At 40.1% G+C, this 23,060-nt stretch overlaps 1 protein-coding gene across 2 annotated transcripts; it reads left to right on the top strand.

The window, feature by feature from the left end:
• The first annotated feature begins 71 nt into the window (after nucleotides 1–71).
• stag2b (STAG2 cohesin complex component b) lies at nucleotides 72–22,782 on the top strand. 2 transcript variants are annotated; one of them, XM_073486624.1, is made up of 34 exons: nucleotides 72–294; nucleotides 2,347–2,474; nucleotides 2,554–2,635; nucleotides 2,823–2,966; nucleotides 3,137–3,233; nucleotides 3,382–3,458; nucleotides 3,544–3,748; nucleotides 5,072–5,223; nucleotides 6,400–6,473; nucleotides 6,583–6,706; nucleotides 7,311–7,409; nucleotides 7,578–7,657; nucleotides 7,864–7,971; nucleotides 8,569–8,680; nucleotides 8,791–8,908; nucleotides 9,013–9,116; nucleotides 10,052–10,144; nucleotides 10,241–10,330; nucleotides 10,447–10,650; nucleotides 11,160–11,230; nucleotides 11,364–11,451; nucleotides 11,563–11,643; nucleotides 11,800–11,892; nucleotides 12,298–12,472; nucleotides 12,612–12,751; nucleotides 12,968–13,069; nucleotides 13,169–13,317; nucleotides 14,341–14,469; nucleotides 14,697–14,923; nucleotides 15,813–16,032; nucleotides 17,016–17,123; nucleotides 17,215–17,341; nucleotides 19,004–19,081; nucleotides 20,895–22,782. In XM_073486624.1, exons 2-34 carry the CDS (start codon nucleotides 2,431–2,433, stop codon nucleotides 20,916–20,918), a joined length of 3,819 nt encoding a protein of 1,272 aa, XP_073342725.1. In that variant the 5' UTR covers nucleotides 72–294; nucleotides 2,347–2,430; the 3' UTR covers nucleotides 20,919–22,782. The 2 variants fall into 2 exon arrangements, with proteins under 2 accessions (XP_073342725.1, XP_073342724.1); XM_073486623.1 differs by lacking the exon at nucleotides 72–294 and having other exon boundaries at nucleotides 2,351–2,474; nucleotides 17,212–17,341; nucleotides 20,895–21,004.
• The last annotated feature ends 278 nt before the right edge of the window (nucleotides 22,783–23,060 follow it).

Below are 23,060 nucleotides of genomic sequence, written 5' to 3'. Positions count from 1 at the left end.
AGTGGCATTCTTCAGCTGTAGTACTTGTCAGTGACCACTAGATGTCAGATCAGCAACGGTGTATCTAACACGGGCATTGTGGCCGCTAGGTGGTAGCTCTGCACCAGGATTTCCTCCTCCCAGGTCGTCGAAACAACAAACCGAACTACGGAGCAAGCGGGGTGAGAGAACGTCCGAAACCGCCTCTGACCGCGACTTTTAAACTCTTTTTACAGATTTGTAGTGGAATTCAGACGGAGGCTGGATAAGTATAGTTAAAGTTACGATTCTGCCGGGACTACATTTCACAACAAGGTAAGTTAGCTGTAAAATGGCGGAGAGCTATCTGGAAGTTAGTTGATTTGTATTTTGCTAGCCGTCTCGCTAGCCAGGCTAGCGCTAATGTTGGATGAGCCCAGAGCGCGGATGTCTGCCTGAACCAAGTCGCTTCGCTAGCTCGCGGTACATGGCTACTTCGGTTGTTAGCAGGCTAACGAACTGGATTTTGGCCACAGAAACGCAAAATATTTAGTTCGTAGCCAAAAGAAGCGTTTTATTGTTTCAAGCGACTTAGTTGCACTTTATATATTTGTAAACAAAGTGTTTGTTGCTTATGCAATACGGTACTGGAACTCCCGAGGCAAGATGGAGGACGCAAGGACGTGATGTTTTTTTAGGTAACGTTAGCATTAGCTGTTAGCATAGCTAACTACCGAGAGTTATTATCAGCTCGTTAATTGTCGCACCTCCGTTTTGATTATTTGCTTTATCTTCGGGCATGCACTGGACGTGACCGTTGTGTAGACAGAAGGCAGTTTTTGTCTTTGGAAACGTTAGTATTGTGTTCTAGCCGAAATTAGCATGTGCTAGTACAGTAGGGCTTGCGTTGTTTTGTTATTATGATCCAACTACGGTAGCGTTAGTAAACGCTGGCGTGTTCTCGATATCTAACGATGAGGCATTGCTCAGGCCGCCCTTGTTCGGCAAATCGAAGTTTTTTCATAATGAGTATCGTAGGCTTACTTTATTCAATTTCAAGTAGCTGACGCTTGGGAAAAGACGCCAAAACCTCGGTTGCGTAGCTAGTGGCGCTAGCACTAGCAGCGCACCGGCGTCAATTTTGACAGGCGCCGACGAAGAGCGCAGCCGTGTCGGCGTGGTTGGAGGGAACTGAGCCGGTAGTTTGTGCCATAGTTGACTTGCAGATATCCACACTGTTGGGTTTCAGAATTTCGTCTTATGTAAAATCGTCTTGTCTCGCTTCGCAGGAACAAGTTTATGAGATACACTGGCCGATTTGGCGCCACTTTTTCAGTCTACACCCATAGAATCCCGTCGTCTTGTCATGCAGTAACGTTATCCCCTCGCTATCACGGAAATAGGCACGTTAACAGTTTCATAACGATAAGCCAATAAATATCCCAGTTAAGTTTAATCTCACTAAGTCGTAACTACCACATACATAATGCTGATGTTGCACGACTCTACGCTGACTGTGAAGTCGTGGGGGATTTTACAGTGGTCTTTATTTATTGATTGTGTACAATTTGTGTTTGGTATGATCTCTGATTTAGCATATATAGGCCATCGTGTGCAGGGTATTGATAGAGAGGATCCTATGACTAACGTTACATCATTTTTTTTGTTGTTGTAACTACTCACTTCTCATAAATGCTGTTATAATTTAAGAATGACACACTTGCATGTCACCACTGCGTGTACTAGGACTGGAGACTTGCCTACAGCACCCAAAGGGGCTATATGATGGGTGGAGTTTAAGTTTGCCTTTTCAAGACTGAACAGTTGTCCCCCAAGTACTTTTATTGACTCCCCTGTCTGCTGTTCAGACATTTACATTGTCCCTGAATTACGGACAAAGCGAGAACCCCGATTTCAAAAGTTTCTATGCTCTTCCCTTTGATGTATGTGCCACCAATTTACACATCACAGCCATGCCATAGTTTCTCTGTGGCCTGCAGTATCTTGTTGATGTTGATACTGGCTTTCGATTGGTTGAGATGTTTGTGGGGCGGATAGTCCACTTCCATATTTGGTCATTGAGGAAGATACTCAATGTTCCTTGCGTGACGTTGTCTGTAAACCGAGGGGAGCAGAGAAAGAGAGGGAGCCAATGGCCAGACAGCTGAGCGTGACAGGAGCGTTTGTGTCCGCCCCCTGTTACCATGTGAAACCCTTTTTTTTTTTTCTTGAAAGGCATCAAAGAAACACTCGCTCACTACAGAGGATGTGATTTCAGTGAACATACACACCTTCGATGTTTGCTTCTGCAGCATTGTTTCTGCTGTGTTGAAATGTGAAATAATACTGTTTGTGTAGCTCTCTAAATTACTGTGCTTCATATTCTAGGTCACATGCTACATCCCCTGTCTTGTATTTTCTGAGGATCTCAAGCCAGTCATAAGTTGAAGTTATCCAGAAGATGTTACAGAAATGATAGCAGCACCAGAAATACCATCAGAGTACTCCTATACTCAGTAAGTGCTTGCTTCCACTCAAATTGTAAGGTTGACATTTATTGGAGTTTTCATTCTAATATTTGCTTGTGTCTACTAGGGACACAGACACCCGATTTTCTTCAGACACAGACTTCTCTGAGGATCCTGATGGAAGGAATCAAACTTTGGCGAAAGGAAAGGTATTGAAAGCACACAATGCCCTCTACCCTTGGTTTGGATCAGGATATCCTGATCATATGACACAATATTGGATCATTTTAGTTTTAGATGTTTGTGACAAGTATGTATAATTAGCTTTGTCTTCTCTTAATCTCTGTGAGGATTCCCACACTGAATTATTCTTTATGGTCTTCTCTTCTGTTCCAGGGTGGGAAGAAGGGGAAGAAGGCGGCAGGGGAGAAAGGCAAAGGTGGGAAGGGAGCAGGCCGGATAAATGGCCACCACCAGGAGAATGGCATGGAAAACATGATGCTGTTTGAGGTGGTGAAGATGGGCAGGAGTGCAATGCAGGTATGATTGGCAGGATCTTTGAGATTGCAATTTAGTAAAAAAAAATCTGATTTTTTTTTTTTTGTGTGTTTGCTTTTTCTATTTTTTTCCCTTTTTGTATGAATAACCAAATGGTCTCCTACAGTCTAAAGTGGTCTCTGATTTTTAAATTTGCTTCTATTTTCCTGCAGTCTGTTGTTGATGACTGGATTGTCGCTTACAAACATGACAGAGATGTTGCTTTACTAGATCTCATCAATTTCTTCATCCAGTGCTCAGGATGTAAAGGTATGTTTGTTTGAGTTATCCTGCTCCATGATTGACCCTTTATATTATATAAGGGAAAAAATTTGGATCTTAGTGCTCCCTCCTTCCAGGTAGGTCTTCTGGACCATTTAGTAAATCGTCTTCTGTCTCATCTCTCTGTGTTTATCAGGTGTGGTCAGTGGGGAAATGTTCCGTAACATGCAGAACTCTGAAATCATCCGACGAATGACAGAGGAATTTGACGAGGTAACTTCACTTCATATATAATAATTACATGGTCAATTCTTTCGTCAATGCATTACTGATGATGTTCCCTCTGTGGCTTCTGTAGGATAGTGGTGACTACCCTCTAACCATAGCAGGACCCCAGTGGAAGAAGTTCAAATCAAGCTTCTGTGAATTCATTTCGGTGTTAGTGCGCCAGTGTCAATACAGTATCATCTATGATGAGTACATGATGGACACAGTCATCTCCCTTCTCACCGGACTATCAGACTCCCAAGTCCGAGCCTTCAGACACACTTCAACACTGGCAGGTAAGACGATCTGTGTGTGTGTGTGACATTTGAATGTCAGTGCTGATTTGCAGTAATTGGCCTGTTCTTCAAGCACAGAGCTAGCCAGCTAGGTTAACTCTGGGGGCACAGTACCCCTGGAAAAGCTTTTGCTCTATGTGCTTAATTTTAGTGCTCTCACACATTTTAAGTGTTCAACTCTTGAAGGTTGATGGAGGATAGCTCAGTAGGATTTCAGTTGAACAGAAGAGGTTAAAAAAAATCAAAATCAAAATCAGTGCAGACGCTGAGCAGCTTTCTCCTGATGATTTCAAATATTTTGAACTGTAGAAACTACACCTGCATAGTGTGAAGTTTTACATTGTCAGGACGTTTTACGTCTTCACAGGACACTGTCATTAATGAAACTTCTTTTGGTCATCCAAAACATCTATTTCTGTAGTGTTATTAGTAATGTGCAGAATGAATATAACCCCTGATAAAGCCACTAAACGCCCATGGCAGACCGACACGTGAACGATTTATTTTGCCTCATTGGACCTCCTTTTAGTTTTGTAGCACTGGTAAGAGCGGAACACCGTACACTTTTATCATTGGCTTAGATTGTGTACAAATGAAAAGCAGCATAGCTGGATTTACCCGCTAAAAGAAAAATGCAATAGACACTTGGCAGGGTCATATCATGTGCTCAACAAAAACCACTGGCATGCAGAACATGCAGCCAATATCATCTACAGCATTGTTCATTTTACAACAATGGTTATAATTGAGTAGGTGTGACCACTGAACATTCATGTATTGTGCAGTGTAGGAAGCCATCTTCACCTGTAAGTGTTCACCTCTGACTTGATTTTGTGGTTTTTGTTTTGGTGTCACCGCTGGTTGTGGCTGCCAGCTTGAAGCAGGGCAGTTGGTACAGAGCTATTTAAGATGGTACCCTGTTTTTAATGTTTTCTCACTGCAAGCAGGTGAGGTAAAGAATATACTGGATGCAGCTAAAGGTGGTGTGATTTCGATTCTTAGAGTCAACAAACTCCATAAACTATGTAATTTGAACATAGTTTAATCTGAGGTCTAATTAGTTAAAAGACAAAAGGATAACACTTTCTCAATTATTTTTTCCTGATTACAGATAAATAATTTTCAATTTCCCCATATTTTATCTGCTTTCAACGTTTGGTCACTGAAACATCTTGATTTGGTCAGCGGCTAGTTTATGTCTTACACTCATGAGACTATAAACAAATACAAATTAAGTATAACAAGTTGGGAAAACTCACACGGCTAACAATATTATTAGTTGTTGCCTCTTCTTATTTCTGATGTTACTTGTGTTTTTGGCAGCCATGAAGCTGATGACAGCCCTGGTGAATGTAGCTCTCAACCTGAGCATCAACATGGACAACACCCAGCGCCAGTATGAGGCAGAGAGGAATAAAATTGTGGCCAAAAGGGCTAATGACAGACTGGAGCTGCTCCTGCAGAAACGCAAAGAGGTAAGAGTTGCCACACGGCAATTTGCTAGATTTGTTTTAAAGCACCTCTTACCCAAGCCACAAGCATTCAGACGAACACACACGTTGCATTATTCAAATTCTGACTGGAGTGTAGATGGTCCGTAGGGCTGCACAATTAATTGAAATATAATTAAAATTCCAATATGGCCAAGTGCAATATCCAAATCGCAGAAGCTGCAATTTTTGATACAGGTCAAATGTGTGACAAAACAGCATTATAATGAAGTCCTGGCCTACAAATCTTGTTCTCCTGATGTAAGAAAACATGTTTGTTTGGTACAGACTCTAACAAATGTCACATCATCAGGATTTTAGTAGTTTTTATTGAATTGTGAAAATAATGACTGTGATGCAAACATTATCATTTTCACTAAACATGAATCATATTGCACTTGAAATATGTCAAATATTTGCAGTATGATTTTATTTATTTATTTATCTTAATCACATCCTGCAGGACTAACTATCAGCAAATTCTGGCCAAATGCCGGAGATTGTTTAACAGTGGTTTATTGGGTTCATCAGCCAATGTGGAACAAACCAAGCTAGAGATAAGTTTTGCTTAACTTCGACAGAAAGTCAGAACTACCGACAGTTAATGTACATTAGTGTGCTCTCACTGTGATGTACATGCACTGATCTTTAATATCCTTTATGTAAAATAAATACCTATACAGAGTTATGGGAAATCTGTCGAAATAACAACAGTATTTGTTTGGGAATGCCACCTTCTTGATGCGAATCATGAAAGACACCTGCACACAGCCACCGTGCTACCCAAGCCAACCAGTCAAAGCAATATGTGTAAGAGTAAATAGTTGTGAACGACTCTAGCTTGTAACCATAATCCCCCCCATTTTTAGAACTGCAACACCTCTGCAGGTGGTAGACCCGCAGTGACTGTGTTAGTGCTGAGTGTTATTTAGCTAGCATTGTCAGTTTGTTAGGTTATATAACAGCAGGCCCCACCGGGCATCCATCTGTTAGTTCACTTCGGAGCCACACCACAGCATGGTGGCATAGTTAGCTGTCACACATGTCTTGTTACGTTAACAATGCCTCCTGGTCACCTCGTGTTGTAGCATTCTAGTCACTCAGGCTTTGTGTTTGACCGCATACATTTGCTCATGTGTTTTATTCTGCTCTTCATTTCAGCTCCAAGAAAATCAGGACGAGATTGAAAACATGATGAATGCGATCTTCAAAGGAGTGTTTGTTCACCGATATCGGTATGTCTTCACACAATGCACATCTATTTTCAAAACACCGTATCTTTGATATTGCTACAGAAGACTTTCTGTATTCTGTTTAACAAATACTCATGCAATGTTTTAACAGTGACTCGATAGCAGAAATCAGGGCAATCTGTATAGAAGAGATTGGAGTGTGGATGAAACTCTATAGCGATGCCTTCCTCAACGACAGCTATCTGAAGTATGTGGGATGGACAATGCATGATAAGGTGGGTCACATGAAGATTTCTTGACCTTTCTTTTTTTTTTTACATCGGAGTTTGTCTCAGGAGTGTATGGGCACGCACAGACTGCAATCTCCTTCACTCTCCTGTTAGTTTAGTTGCACCTGTTACTGTAGGATAACTTCAGTGTTATTATTACATGAAGTCTGGCAATGATGCATAATTCTCAGCAGTGCACAACATGAATCTGAACAGATGTGTAATCAGTCAGAATAAGTGAAAACACCCGTGTGGGTGTGCACAGTTGTTGAAGGTAAAATCAGTGATTCAGTTGCAAAGTGTAGTTACAAAGAGTCAGAACACAGGATTGAAACCTGCTGTTATTCCAGTTATTCCAGGTCTAATAGGCAAACAAAAATAAAAAACAGGTGCGTCTGCCTTTTTTTTAGTTAGTTTTAAGGTTAGTTTATTTCTAATACATGTTTTTGGTAAACACTGGGGAACATGTCTGTGTTTCAAGTTTGATCAGTTGAACAACCGTTTTTATTTCTTGGAGCATATAATTTACATATATTAAAAGTTACTGATTGCTGCTGCGTACTGCAATTATGCACTGGATAAATGGCTGTTTTGTAATTCTCTACTCCAGCAAGGCGAGGTACGTCTGAAGTGTCTGACAGCTCTGCAGGGTCTCTACTACAACAGAGAACTCAACGCTAGACTGGAGCTCTTCACCAGTCGCTTCAAGGTGAGCACCACCTGCTGGACAACTTAAACACAACACCTCCAACTTTACCGGTTCACACAAACACTGGGCTGATGCCCTGTGGACACACATTTGTGATTGAACTGACTAATCCAATTAATCCTTTTGACCAAATAACTCATGAAATCTGTCATCTCTCTCTTTTCACAGGACCGCATTGTTTCCATGACTCTTGACAAAGAGTATGATGTTGCAGTACAAGCAATCAAACTACTCACTCTGGTCTTGAAGTAAGTGACTGTGTTCTTGATGGAATATGATGTGTGTGGTTGTAGTCCCAGCTTTCAGGTTGTTTACCACATATGAGTGGGACATAGTCTTAATGTCAAGGACAAGCCCCTGTACACACCTATCAAGAATTACATCAAGTATATGTGTGCCAGCGGCAACTACTTTGGAACTTAAGTTGACTGTCTCTTTGTGTTTGTCTTTACAGTAGTACAGATGAGGTGTTGACCCCTGAGGACTGTGAGAGTGTCTATCACTTGGTCTACTCAGCACACAGGCCTGTCGCCATCGCAGCTGGAGAATTCCTCTTTAAGAAGTATGTCCAACATTAATCAAATATATCACTGAACAGGAGTCAGATCGGAATGAGTTCAGGAAAATTAATGCAGAGGCAGTTCGGGGAAGGAGGAGAATAACAAAGGGGACAAGTGAGAAATTAAAGAGTAATTTAACACCCCCCTGAAATCTTGTCTTTGCTGACTTCCAGTGAATAAATATTTTACCTTGCTGATATGAGGTACAGGTGGACTTAAGCTGGAAAAAACACTGTCTTTCTACCAAGTGTTGAGTCACTCTTAAAGATTATTAATTCGAGACTACAAATTGTTTCGGAAAACACATTTATTACTTCTGTGTGCATGCAAACTTATCTTTGTGGCTTTTGCATCAGTGTAAGTTTTTCTCATGTTCACCTCAACATAAACTCCAAGTGAAACTCAGGAGTCAAGTTTGTAAGTCAATCAACGGCTGCTCTCTGAAGTTTAATTTTACAATTCAGTCAGTTAATGCTTAGCTTATGTTGTGGCAGTTTTAATTGTGCAGATATCTTGCTGCTTTTAGGAAATGCAGCTGGAGGATTATGTGGGCGTTTTGCTTCTGTGTGATACCAAACTAATGATTAATATTCTTAAAGATTGTTCAGCCAGCGGGAACCAGAGGAGGAAGGGGCCCCCAAGAGGAGAGGCAGACAAAGCCCCAACGCCAACCTCATTAAGACCACTGTCTTCTTTTTCCTGGAGAGTGAGGTATATTATCAGGCTAATTTCCTTAACTGTCACACACAGGTTACAATTTCTGATAGAATTTTAAGCAAGCCAATCAGCCATCCTTCATCTGCGTGAATGTCTCTCTTTAGCTCCATGAGCATGCAGCCTACCTAGTGGACTCCCTCTGGGAATGTGGTGCAGAGCTACTGAAGGACTGGGAGTGTATGATCAGCTTACTGCTAGATGACCCATTGCCAGGAGAGGAAGGTATGGCACTGGTTCCTCACAAGCCTATGTCGCAGAGCACAAATGTGACATTGATCATTCTGATTCTTATGTGTGTTCTTATGTATTATTATTTTTTTCTCCAGCTCTTACAGACAGACAAGAGACGGCGTTGATTGAAATAATGCTGTGCACTGTACGCCAGGCCTCTGAATGCCACCCACCTGTTGGAAGAGGCACAGGGAAAAGGGTAAGAAGGGCTAGCACACTTTCAGAATTAGACCAAAATTGGTTTAAGGGTGAGTCAGGTATTGCCTGACTGTCCGTGGATTGTCACACTGACAGTTATGTTGAAAATTGATCACTTAACTTGAGTCCTGAGTGAGTGCAAGCTGAATCCAAAGACTGTTCAAACATTCCCTTCTCACAGCACTTGCACAGTTAATATGCCCTTAAATAACTGTGCTCCAGCCATTATAAATGCTAGTCATGTATCTGATTGTTTTTCAACCTTTGCTTACTTCTTTGCTGTGTGTGACAGCTGTGTTTGCAACATGGAAAACATTTTCGTAGATAAAAGGATTGTTCTCTACACATGGTTGATTATGTTTGTGGAGTGTCACATAGAAATAGGTTTGATTTTTTTGAATATATTAAATACTGACAGTGATGAATATGCTGCAATGTTTTGTGCTTATGTTGACACACTCTTTCTGTGATGTCAGGTTTGAGATAACAGCCTGCAAAACATTTTGCAATATTCGACTTTTTATAACCAGTGAAAAGCTGAGGTGTAGCTATAATTTGCCTCTTGACTGTTCTATGTACAAAATCTGACATTCCGACTAATTAACGTTAAAGTCTGTGAAGATTGTGAGATGAATCCTACATTATTTCTTATTGGATTTAACTGTTGGAGCTTGCTTTTGTCTTTAAATATGTATTTGAAAACTGCAATTGAGGCCTGTTTCAAGAATGGGGTTTATTGAAATAACAGGATAAGTTTGAATTCTGTTAAATGTGATCATTTTTGCACATGGCAAAAAAAACAGCTGAGGTTAAAATAACCAGAAATAGCCTGGTTGAAGAGTAAACTGTACAAAATGTTAAAGAGTAGACCTTTTCCCTACACGAACACAAACTACTTGTGAAGACAAGCATCTAACTTTCTGATTCCCTGATCAGGTGATGACAGCTAAAGAAAAGAAGACTCAGATGGATGACAGAACCAGAATGACTGAGCTGTTTGCTGTGGCTTTGCCCCCTCTACTGGCCAAGGTTTGTTATATCCATTCTGTGTTTCTAACCAGCACTCCTCTAAAGCGCTGCTGGCTTCAGGTGTGTATTATATTATGTTCAATGTTTGTTTTACAGTACGCTGTGGATGCAGAGAAGGTGACTAACTTGCTGCAGCTGCCTCAGTTCTTTGACCTGGAAATTTATACTACAGGACGTCTGGAGAAGGTAGGACAGTCGTCAGACAAACTCGATCAGTTAATTTAACACAATATCAAATGGGTTTATTTTCCTCATTGACTGCAGTCTCACATGATGTGTCACTCTTTCTCTCTCTAATCCAGCACCTGGAGTCCCTGCTGCGTCAGATCAGGGAAATTGTGGAGAAGCACACAGACACTGAAGTTTTGGAGGTCTGCTCCAAGACTTACCATGCCCTCTGCAATGAGGAGTTCACAATCTTTAACAGGGTGGACATTGCCCGCTCCCAGCTGCTAGATGAGCTGGTGGACAAGTTCAACAGGCTATTGGAGGATTTTCTACAAGAGGTAGGAGTGACAAGATGCACATGTATGCACACTTAATCATGCATGTTTGTTCTCCTTTATCTTTTATTAAAGTGGACCTAATCCTCTTACACCCAACAGCTCTACTCCTTCATATTATCACCACCATGTTTGCCTTTTGACGTTATGCATTGTTGCCTGAACACCTCAGGGCAAAAGTAACTAAATGGTCACAGTAAATTTCACAATAAACAATAAACTTTGATTGAGCTTCAAATTGGATTCCAGTCTCAAACTGTCTATTAAGAGCTGCAACATGTCTTCGAAGTCGTTTGTGTTTTACAATTTTTTTTGAATAATTAGAACTTACCTTTATAAGGATGTCAAACTTTAATGCATCTTCACACACTAAGAAATTTCTCACACTGTTTCACATACAGATATATTTCAATTTTATCTGAAGAATCTGAAAAACTTGCATTCATATCTGTTCCAGATGATTCGGTCTTTATCAGATGAGTAAATATCTTGATGAAATGTCTCTTTTCCAGGGTGAAGATGCTGATGAAGATGATGCATATCAGGTTTTGTCAACTCTAAAAAGGATCACAGCATTTCACAAGTATGAAATTTATTCTTTCTTGAGAACGTGTTCATTTTCTTCATATCCCCCCTTTACAGTTAAAAAAAAAATTGTACCCGTGATTCTGTGCACGTGTCTAAAACTGACTAAGACTTTGTCCTATCTGTTACAGTGCACATGACCTGTCGGGATGGGACCTCTTCACCAGCAACTTTAAGCTTCTCAACACAGGCATAGAGAATGGAGACATGCCTGAACAGGTTATTAATTATACACAGGCACCAACTGTTACATGACTCAAAAAATATCAGTTTTTCATGTGTGCTGATAAATTTTAACCCATCTGATATAAAATGTTTTCTTGTGAGCAGATAGTCATCCACTCACTGCAGTGTACCCACTACGTGATCCTGTGGCATCTGGCCAAGTCATCTGAGGGCAGCTCCAGGAAGGTGAGGCCTCCTTAAGACAAACCAATTATCCCCGTACTCTTTATATCTCCCTACATTCTCTGCACTGTTTTGAATTGCATACGTGAGTGGAAGTCTGCCGTTAAAAGATTCCTCCTTTTTTTTTTTTTTTTTTTTTTAAACAAAAAAAAATATCAGGATGACCTGGTGACCCTGAGGAAGCAGATGAGGGCATTCTGTATGATGTGTCAGCGCTACCTCACCAATGTCAACACAGCTGTCAAAGAACAGGTGACACAAACACGACTACAGCAAATCTACATGTAGTAGTAAAATCTGCTTAAAAACAAAACAAGAGAAGGGCATAACGTTTAAAATGGCAGTCATCAACAATTAAAAATATTTCTGTAAAACCCATTTACTCTTAAGAGGTTTGCTGCCATTCATTGCAATCACAGTGGATTGTTCAATGCATAGCTCATCTTTCTTGCCAGTATGTGATGAAAAAAACTTTTTGCTGAAGCCATCTATGCCTCACAACTGATGTAAGAAGTCTAACTTTCACAAACCCATAAGGTGCCCTTTTATAATTACACTAAGAAACCTAGATTAAAACTTATGTGCAAGGAGTCCATTTGTATTGCACTTACACATGCTGAGTTTTTGTCCTAATTTCTCCTCTCTCTCCTCCTCCAGGCATTCACCATCCTGTGTGATCTCCTGCTCATCTTCAGCCACCAGATGGTGTCCGGAGGCAGAGAACACCTGGAGCCTCTGGTCTATTCCCCAGAGGACTCGCTGCAGTCCGAACTGCTCTCCTTCATCCTGAACCATGTCTTCATAGACCAGGACGATGACACAAATAGCACGGGTACAAATGCAAATGTGTAGTTCAAGCAGCTCATTTACTTTCTCCTCTGCTCCAATAGGCAAGGAGAGCAAGTTAAAGGATGGTTTTTCAAATTCAGTATACAGCCTTTAAACTGTCACCTATTTTTTTTGTCGACCAGATGGGCAGCAGGACGATGAGGCAGTAAAGATTGAAGCTCTGCACAAGAGGAGAAACCTCCTGGCTGCCTACTGTAAACTGATCATCTACTGTGTGGTAGAAATGAGGACTGGAGCAGACATCTTTAAACAGTACATGAGGGTAAGTTGAAGTTGAAGCTTTTAAAAACATTAAAAATGCAGTTGTACATTGTAGCTATTAACCAAGGAGGACTGTGCAGGAGCAACACATGGTTTTCATAGACATCTGCTACTGCAGGGATTAACACAGTCTGTTTTACATTAATGACATGATAATTAACTGACGTATACAGTGATGATTTTTCATTTTCCGGTAATTTTTGCTTTTTCTTTGCAGTATTACAATGATTATGGTGACATCATCAAGGAGACTATGAGTAAGACTCGGCAAATCGACAAGATTCAGTGTGCCAAGACACTCATCCTCAGTCTGCAGCAGGTCGGTTTACACACTTGCTAATTTATTAATTCTAACAATAGTTCTGACCCTTGTCTATGAGATTGTTGATCTGTTGTTTCACACCTCTCTCCCTGCTAGCTGTTCAATGAAATGCTGTCGGAACTGGGTCATGGGTTCGATCGCTCCTCCTCTGCGTTCTGTGGAATCAAAGAGTTGGCCCGTCGTTTTTCTCTAACCTTCGGTCTCGACCAAGTCAAAACCAGAGATGCCATTGCGATGCTGCACAAGTAAGACTTCATTCTGCTGTTAATACAGTGCATTGCTCTTCTTGCATTTTTGGCCTTGTATCTGGGAACTGTCATGTTGGACAAATTACTCCTTGAATACTGTGTTTCCTTTTCCTGTGTTATTTTTTCCTCTGGATTTCGGAGAGTATTAAGGGATAATATGTCGCAGTTTTGCCTGTTCCCATGCATCGAAAGTGTTGTAGAAAATCCTAAAAACCAAAAAAAAAACTAAGTGAGCAACCCACACACTAATCAGAAGAGCTGCACAAGATGTTCCTTGTTATCTCTTTTTAATTGAGTGTACAAAATCAGACATGTGAATTATTGGATTACAATCTCAGTCAGGTTCCAGGAAAGCCGATGTATGCACGTTTGCTATGTTAGCTTGGGTATCCGCTACAGTTGTGCACCATATGGGCACACTATGTAATGTGATATGCTGGGTGTGCAACTGGTGTTAAAGTAATGAAAGACAGGCTAAAGATTCTGCTTTGTGTCCATCTACCATGTAAAATGTTTAAACTTTCAAAGTGTTAAAGCAAAGCAGTATATTATACCTCAATGTGACACGACTGCTGGGTGTAGACAAGTGCAATACACAGTGATGCAGTGTACGCTCATAAGTGTTACAAAACTATAAAGGTCAAAATAATTAGGATTTGTATTTTAATAAGAACCAGATATCTTTGGTTTGGAACCTGTTTAATTACGAAGAACTCATTCAAACTTGACATACTAAGTTTGATTATCAACATAAGTCAGATTAATATCCAGTATTAATGAAGGTTTTATTATAACCACAATATCCATGGTTTCAAGGAGATTTGTGGTTTGACTGTCAGTGTTAACACACTTCTCTGCCCTGCTGAAAAACATTCTGAGGGAAACCAAAGAATGTTAATGACTGTTTGACACAACTTTTGTCAGTTTCATTACAGACTTTGCGTCAACTGTGTCCCTATAACCAATTCTTTATCTCTGCTAACAGTGTGTTATTCTTCTTTCTGTCTCTGCATCTCCCAGGGATGGTATCGAGTTTGCGTTTAAGGATCCTAGTCCCCAGGGAGAAGGAGGCCCTCCCCTCAACCTGGCTTTCTTGGACATCCTCAGCGAGTTCTCCTCCAAGCTTATGAGACAAGACAAGAGGACTGTGTAAGTTTTTTTTTTTTTTTCTACTTAGCTGATGGGTATGGGGGGCTTCAGTGTCTCAGTGTAACAGGTGTTTGTGACAACTGGTGCAACTGGTGGTTCTGATGCGTGAGTGGTTGAAGTGAGGCCTCCAGTTGGAATGTGCACCTGGTTTTGTGTGTAAAGTTCATTCTTTGCATGGATGTATGAGTTTGTTCATCTTGTCTGTGTGACCTTCTGCTTCTCCCCAGCCACATGTACCTGGAGCGCTTCATGACGTTCCAGATGGCACTGCAGCGAGAAGACTGCTGGCTCCCGCTCATCTCCTACAGGAATTCCCTGCAGGCTGGCGGTGATGACGATACCATGTCGGTGATGAGTGGCTATTCCAGCAGAGGCTCCTCCATCCGCTCCAAGAAGATCAAGCCTCCTGTTGCTACAGCTGGAACTTCAGCAGCCAAGAGGAAGCTGCCAGAAGGTATCACACGCACAGGAATCAGAAAAATTGGCTTTGGGTTAATTGTAGTGTGGTTCAGTTAATGCAGGCAGCCTCAAAACTTGCAGTTTTCTATTGTGACCTATAAACACCAGTCAGTTCAAACTACTCAACACCTGCCAGCGGGCTGAGAATAGGTCTCGATGAGAACCACATAAATTACAGTGGAGCTCAGCATTGATGTTACAAAAGCAGGGTTGGAGCCCAGATTAACCCAAATGCGTTCCTAGCAGCCTGGCTCAGCTGATGGGAGAGGAGATTAAACGGCAGATGGTGGGAAAGAGTCAAACTGCTCCTTACCAAACACACAGTCACTTAAATTAATCTTTGTATATGTATGTCTGTGGGTTTGCTTATGACCAAGGATGTCTGTAGAATATTTAATTATGAAATGGATAAATCATTCCATTTACATGGTAGCAACATGCAGTGCCTAGTGGAAAAAACATCAGTACAGGATTATAGTGCGGTCAAAATCAAATTGGTTTTGGTGGTACTTCCTCGCATTTTGATGGGGTTGCCACCGCTTTTCTTAGTTTTGGATTTCACTGTCAGAATTATTTCTGGTGTTCTCTCCTTAATCGTGAATCTTAAACCCCACCTTCTATGTAAGGGCAGACCTCTGGGTACACTGGGTGTACAGTCATCACCACCCAGTACTGTGTTCCATATCCTTTGGGAATATGCCAAATTTGAATTCAGAAACACAATACCAATATTCTGCATCTCTTTAAACCTCATGTCCTTGTTTTGAAACTCATAGTTCATATTTAAGGGATTTTGTTAACTTGGGCAAAGTGTTGGGCCCTCAGAATAAGCATGTGCATGTTTGCCGGGACTTTCTCTAACACTTTGGCCCCCTCCTTTCCAGAGGAGAGCAGCAGCAGCGAGGTGTGGCAGCAGAGCATGCAGACCCCAGTCATGTTGCCGTCCCCGCACCTCACCTCCACTGCCATGCGAGACCCCAAGAGGGGTCGTGATGACAGCTTCATGGGGGTCTATCCCCTTCCTCACGACCAGCAGCAGCCCCACCAACACCCACAGCACCATCAACAGACGCCTCAGCACCACCAGACACCCATGGATTACAAGTATGCATGCCCCACTGTTGCATTCCTGAGGTGTAACGATGCAGTCACTTCAGTTTGGTACAATACACGTTACAGGGGGTCACGGTTCAGTACATACAAGATATGTTTAACAAAGTTTAAATGTCACTGTAGATTATTTAAGTCCTTCATGGGCATAACATGAAAACTAAACCATTTTCAGGTTTCACCTTTTTTTTTCCCGTTCAGTTTGCATTTTAAATTTCAGTGAAGAATCCAACGATTAACACCATGGTTGGCCAGATCACCAGAAACAAATGTTTTTCGTAACAATGATTACCATGAAAGTTGCTGGGACCTTTACGGTTCACTGTTAATTTATGTCATTAGTGTTCACTCTTGCTTTGAATGTATGTCTATTAAAAGAAGTTCCTTTAGGGGGGCATGATTAATATGGAGATTTCTTTCAGCTCCATGGTGTACACATAAAACCTTTTCTACACTATTAGCTTCCACAGTCCAACATTAACGTTTCTTCTCCTCATTTGCCGCGTTGCCCCAGCATTTCAGAAACTCTTTAATGACCATTTTATTTTAATTAAGTATCTGTTATTTCCTTACGTCTTAATGCTTCTGACCACAAGATTTTATAAAGATATCTAGGCCCGCATCCAGGCTCATCATTTAGTTCAATGGATTACTTATTCTCCGAGAATGGAATCAGAGGACTGGAATATGAGCCAAAATACATTAGGACAGGGTTCAATGTAATTTCCCATTTGCATGCTATTAATTTTGAGGGCAAACGGTAGCAAAATTCTTGTACTTAACAGCCTGCCAAATGTTGGCCCTACTGGGACGGTGACTGACTAGTTTATTTATCCAACCTGACTTTTCACAGGAGCTAGGCCAGTGAGCCATCTATATACTGTTGTTGTATCTGACATCCTACTGGTATCTCCAGTTAAATCACCAAATATATGCGGATTAAAATCATTGCTAATTATACGCTCTCGTGCATTCAGTTCCCAGGTGACGTGGATGCTGGCTCAGAGACAGCAAGAAGAGGCACGCCAGCAGCAGGAAAGAGCCATGAACTATGCCAAGCTCAGGACCAATCTGCAGCATGCTATGTAAGACACACGCACATCTGCACATAGATGTGCAAGTGAAAATGTAATGTAAAGCATGTTTCCATAATTATACAATGGTTTGTTTTAGCAGTCGTCGCGGCACTGGGCTTATGGAGGAAGATGAAGAGCCGATTGTGGAGGATGTGATGATGTCATCTGAGGGTCGTATGGATGACCTCAATGAAGGCATGGACTTTGACACCATGGACATTGATCTGGTGAGATACACATTTAGCTGAATTAGTGTTAATTCATTTTTACTTCAGTGTCCTGCGTTAGTCTCATACCTCACTCAACTATCAGACTGTCTCTGAAGATCAAATTACATTGATAGAAGACATATTACCTTTATTTAATACACCTCATAAGATTTCATTCTGAGGCAACATTATTTGCTGTTGTTTCTACTAATTTCACATCTGGTCGTAGCACAGTAAGGCCAGATGTTACATCTGGACATCCATTATGGTCTGGTGATTTTACAGTCACAATACCGGCTGCAAAGTCGAGCAGCGAGAAACAGTTACTCGAAATCTGATTCTAATGATGACATAATATTAATACCTCAAAACACGGAGGCGTCAAAAGAAATATCCAAAAGGCCTGAAATTCTCATGAAGCCCTGTATGTGCATAGCATGCTATCTGAGGCCGTCACCTAAGAAGTAGCAACCCAAAGACCCTGCCTGCGAGACTGCAGTGTAGGCATCATCAGGCATAATCAATTAAGATTTTTACTGCCAAATATCACAAATTTGTCTCAAGGGGCTTTACAAGTGTGTACAGCATATGACATTAGACTTTAGACCCTAGATTCACATAAGGAAAAAAAAACCCCAAAAAATGATTTAACAGGGAACAAATGGAAGAAACCTCCGGTTTAAAGACCAACAATCTTTTTTTTTCTTTAATCTATGTCTGTGTATGTGAAGGCAGCTCAGCACTAATCATTTTAAGTACCCACAATAAAATACTGTAGTCCTTTTTTGTTTTGTTTTATGGTAAATTGGTTTCCAGAATTTACCAGCCCCTCTCAGTTTTTCCATTCAGTTTGATTTTTATTGAAGCTCAACTAAGCAAGTTATCTTTTTCATGACCAAGATTATAATATATCCTTAATTTATTACATTTTTGTTACTGGTTTCGCATGAATTCTCTGCCTGCCTGGGGGGAAAACCAGTCAGTCATTTTATGAAAAGACTGCTTTGTTTAGCACACAACCATTATAATGAGCATCTTGTGTTGATTTTTGCATTTAACTTCAAAGTGAGCAAGGAAGACAAAAGGAAATGATCAAAGGAATTGCTGGCTCTGAGGAAGGGGATATCTGTCTTTTGGTTTTTAAAAAGATGATGAAAAATGTAATGTGTCAACAGGGCCTTGCAACTGTTGGTACAACATGAGGCAACATGACTAATTTATATGACCATTGAAGCCAACACCACAAAACCATGTATGATGAGTGTAAAGCCAGAATTAAATTTTATCCGAGACATTTGTCTATGTTGGATGCTTACGCTTGTGCTGCAGTCCATGAGAAAAGGTTCCAAATGTCATATTGAATCTACCAGAAAATTGAACAACTGGCCTGGTTTCTCTAAATTCACTCCAGTCGTTGTTTTGTGATAAATTCTTTCCAAATAGAGCTGCAGGAGTTCAGTGCTGCTGAAATTATGCCTCTCCTTTTTTTAATATCGTGTTGCACATTTAAAAAATCCATAATGTCAGAATGTTAATGTTTTATTCACAGTATCGTTCACCCCTAATTTTTAGTAAGGGCAAAGATTGTTCTAATATACATTGATTGTCTGCCAAAACAGCTGTTGGAACAGGAAAAGTTGTTGGAGTATCTGCTGTAAACGTGCCTCCTTTCTCTTCTAGCCACCCTCTAAGAACCGTCGTGAGAGGTCTGAGCTCAAGCCAGACTACTTTGACCCTGCTTCTATCATGGATGAATCGGTGAGTAGCATCTACAATGTATCACTTAGATCTGTTTCACCTTGTACGCTGACTGCCAGTGATCTGATGGTGTAATTTGAAATTCAAATTTGTCCATAGATTGCAGTTATATGTAGAGCAACAAACAAAGACTCCAGGTGTGTTTGTGTAATGGCCAGCTGGAGAAGCTTGTGAGGCTCACTGAGAGCTGACACAATTTGTGATTTCCTCTAACAAAGTAAACCGACTTGGAACTAAAATTAGATTGATTCTGTGGATGCTAGTACACAATGATGGCTCACAACCAATCACATTAGATGGACCACTTGCAAGCATGTTGTATTTGGGTCACTCAGTGCAGCTGTGCAAAACATTTAGACAAGTTCAGCTGACCAACCTGCAATGCACTGCAGCCAAGTCCAACATTTCTCATCGATTTCAAAGCTACCTTTTTTGCCCATGTAAACACGCCACATTGTATTTGTTTCAGAATGTGCTGCTGGACTTAAATTCTTATTTCAGCATGTCCCAACCTTAAGAAACCCTGGGGATTTGCCTCAGGGTTTGTTCTTACACTGGCCTTTGAAATGCAGGACTCCCCCAGAGACTTGCTCAATAAAGAGGGTGTTTTGTGTCAACTCAAAATAATTTCATTGTCACGAAAAATATCACAGCAGAAATCTGTTTTCTCTCAACCAAACACTCCGCGTCTTGTTCCATTAAGCTTTTCTGTGAGCAAAGAACCAACATGCAGCACACACGCTGCTCAGCTTTTAAAGCTCGACACCACTGCACCCCAGCTCGCAACAAGTCTGCCACAGATCCATTTCTTCTGCTCTGAAGTACATTTACACAGTGTTGGTAATGATGTGGCGGTAGATGAGATTTTATTTTGAAATGGCAGAGAGAGAGATGTAAATACATGATGCTGCGTGATATCAAAAATATTGAAAATAACCAGTTGTTAAAGCTCCTATTTGCTGTCAAACAGCATTAGTCAAAGCCTTGTTACATTTTTATTTTGTTGGATTATTTTGTCCCCTTGACTGGGTTAGTTCAGAATCATCCAAAAGGTTAGAAAGTGCACAATTTTAACGGTTATGTTTTCAAGGTTTGGAAATGCTTCAGTTAAAAAAAAATCACTGAAAAATGATTGATTTTCAACATAATCTGGTGTTTCATCCACACAATCCCTCATGTAAGCCAGAATTCTTGAATCTTGAACTTAAACAGACCTGTCGTCATATTTGTTTGTTGTCTCCCAATATGGAAATTCGCAAGAAAAAAATAATAGTCATCAAAACATACAGTCAAAGTTAATATGAACAGCTGGTAAAAAAAAAAAAACAATGACGATGTACATCGATTGCTGTGGGTATAAGGGAATTCTGTTAACTTTATTTTTTCACAATTGCCTTTGTGCTAACAATTTAGATGGGATCGTAAAGGCTTTGAGTCCGTACATTTTTTTATTAGGTACCATGGAAGTGCTCAAAGTGCTTGAAATTCACTCTAAAAACTGCAAAACCCACCTTTAACACCTGGGGAACATCTGCTGTAATGATGAGTGGCTGTTCAGAGACCCAACTAGTTTGAGTTTAGACAAATGTTCTTAATTTAATTGGTTCAATTACTTGGCCATATAATAATCTGTCAAGTAGTTGTGTATTAGACATAGACCACTATTTATGTAAATGCTATATGTAAGAAAAAAGGTTTGGTGTTTATTTAATATCAGCATGTGATATTCCTACAAATGCTTCTCATATTAAATGTGATTTTTTTTTAAACTTGAAAACTGATGATTAAAGCATGTTTTTTTTGTTTCTTCTAGGTCCTTGGGGTGTCCATGTTTTAAGCTAATATCCAGATGATTTTGACGCTGGGATAACAGAAGAGGCGCTTTGTATTTAAAGAGAATTTTAGATGCGAAAACAGAAGTGTTTTCTGTAAGAAAAAAAACAAAACTACAAAAAAAATTCTGGCTTGTACTCCACGTGGACCAATGACGACCCACACTCAGTGTTGCTTGCTCAGAGAGGACTTTGTTTCAAATATTTACTTTTATAATCTTGGGTAAGCTCTTCCTGTTCAGAAATAGTGTAACAGGCCACTTCCAAACCTATTAGAGATGAGACATGTCTGAAGAAAGAAAAATCCATATAGCTTTTTTTTCCTTTCCTTTTTTTTTTAAAACGGGGATGAATTGGTGTGTTTAACTTAAGAAACATTTTTTGTTTATGTCTAACCCTTTTTACAATTGTAGTAAGTTACCAGGTGTGAAGTAGTAATTTATAAACAGACTGTAGTAGCTTGCTTGTACTGTGTTAGCCAAGTGGATGGAGGTCTTTTATGTTTCTGTGCTCTCTCTTTTTTTTTTCTCCTCCCTCTATCTCTTAAGTTTTGTTTCCCTGTTGTTGGGCCTGATGTGAGGTCCTGATAACCACTGGTGGTTAAGATGGTTAGATGTCACGTAGAATCAGTCATGATCCCTTTATGCTGTGAAGATTCCCAGAGTCCACTGAACGCTCCACACTGTTAAGCAGTGAGTCCTCGAGCTTGCCCCCAAGATTTGGACAACTCCTTAACCACCATCTACTAGAGAAATGTGTCCCCCCTCCCAACAATGAGCAGATTTTTATCCCAGTAGTGCCACTGTGTGGGCTCTGGCAGAAAGCAGCTCGGTCAAAGAATTACACATCTTTTTCTCTTAAAATCCAGCAGCATAATGTTGAAATGGGTATCTCTACATTTTAAATAAAAGTTATATATGAATCGGTGCTGATTTTATATATGTGCTTTTTTGTTTTCTTATTTTCAACTTTTCAACCTTCAGTCACAAAGTTTGAGAAATGTGTAAGTAAAACAAAAAAAAAATGAAAGCATGTCAAGCCATGCGTCAAGGAAGATTTTTAAATTTGTATTTTTACGTTTTTTTTTCTTTTTTTTTTCTTTTTGTCTTGATAATGTCTTCGGGTTTCTACCTTTTTTCCTACATGTAAATTAGTTTGGATAAAACTAATGAAAAGACTTGTGAAATTCAGCTTTAAGGTTTTCTCAACATGAAAAGTCCTGTCACAAAAATACTTAAAAAGATTTCAAATGTAAACCGTGAAAGGTAGTCATTCAGACAATACTGAAGATGAAAGTTATTCAGCAGCGCTGTGGCAGCTAGACAAAGCTTAGATTTTGACATATATTTGTCACACACAAGTTTTAATGAAATGTTTTGTCTACTGAGCTTGTTATTTTGTAGTCATTCCATGCTTAAGCCTTAAACATGCTTGTGAAGGTCACCTTCTCTCACAGTAAATCTTCCATGTCAGAGGATCAGTCATGTTTAAAGGTGGATAATTGGCTTCTTAGAACATGAAACATGAGGTGGTCAGATGTAATGTGATAAAGTAGATGAACAGCCTATATGTGTTTTGCCTAATTATTTTATGTAAGTAAAAAAGAAAATTCTTTTAAGGAAAAAGTACTGTTTATTGTTTGTTACTTACCACTACATTGGTATAAATTCTTATTAGATCATGTGTATATATACAAAATTTAATTTTTTTCCTTCCTTTTGGCCATTTCTGTGTTTTGTTTTTTTTCTGCACTCTTGCCTACACTCTAAGTTGTTGTCTATTATCCCATCCTCCTCTTTCGGTCACTCTGTTTTCTGATTTGTACTTGTCTGGAGACAGTAACTTTTGAATAAAAATCAACACATTTCATCTGTGGCACTTTTTACTTTTGACCACAATGAACTTACTACATGTTATACAGGGGTTAATCACATCCAGGCTGCACTTAGTTCTTGGGCTGAATAAAGTTTAGTTGGGGAGACGGTTGAGTTATTCACTTTCATGGCTCAAGGGGGCAGTATAGTCTAAGGCAGATATCCAGTCTGCTATCACTGCACTTGGTGTCACTCTCTTTGTAATATATGTATCTTTTGTCACTTTGCTTAAAAGACTATGAATATGTATTCTCAGGCCCTCTGCATCTTCAA

The sequence above is a fragment of the Pagrus major genome, chromosome 18 (genome assembly GCF_040436345.1).
Source record: "Pagrus major chromosome 18, Pma_NU_1.0".
Lineage (NCBI taxonomy): Eukaryota > Metazoa > Chordata > Actinopteri > Spariformes > Sparidae > Pagrus > Pagrus major.
This window is presented reverse-complemented; position numbering and strand designations above follow the sequence as displayed.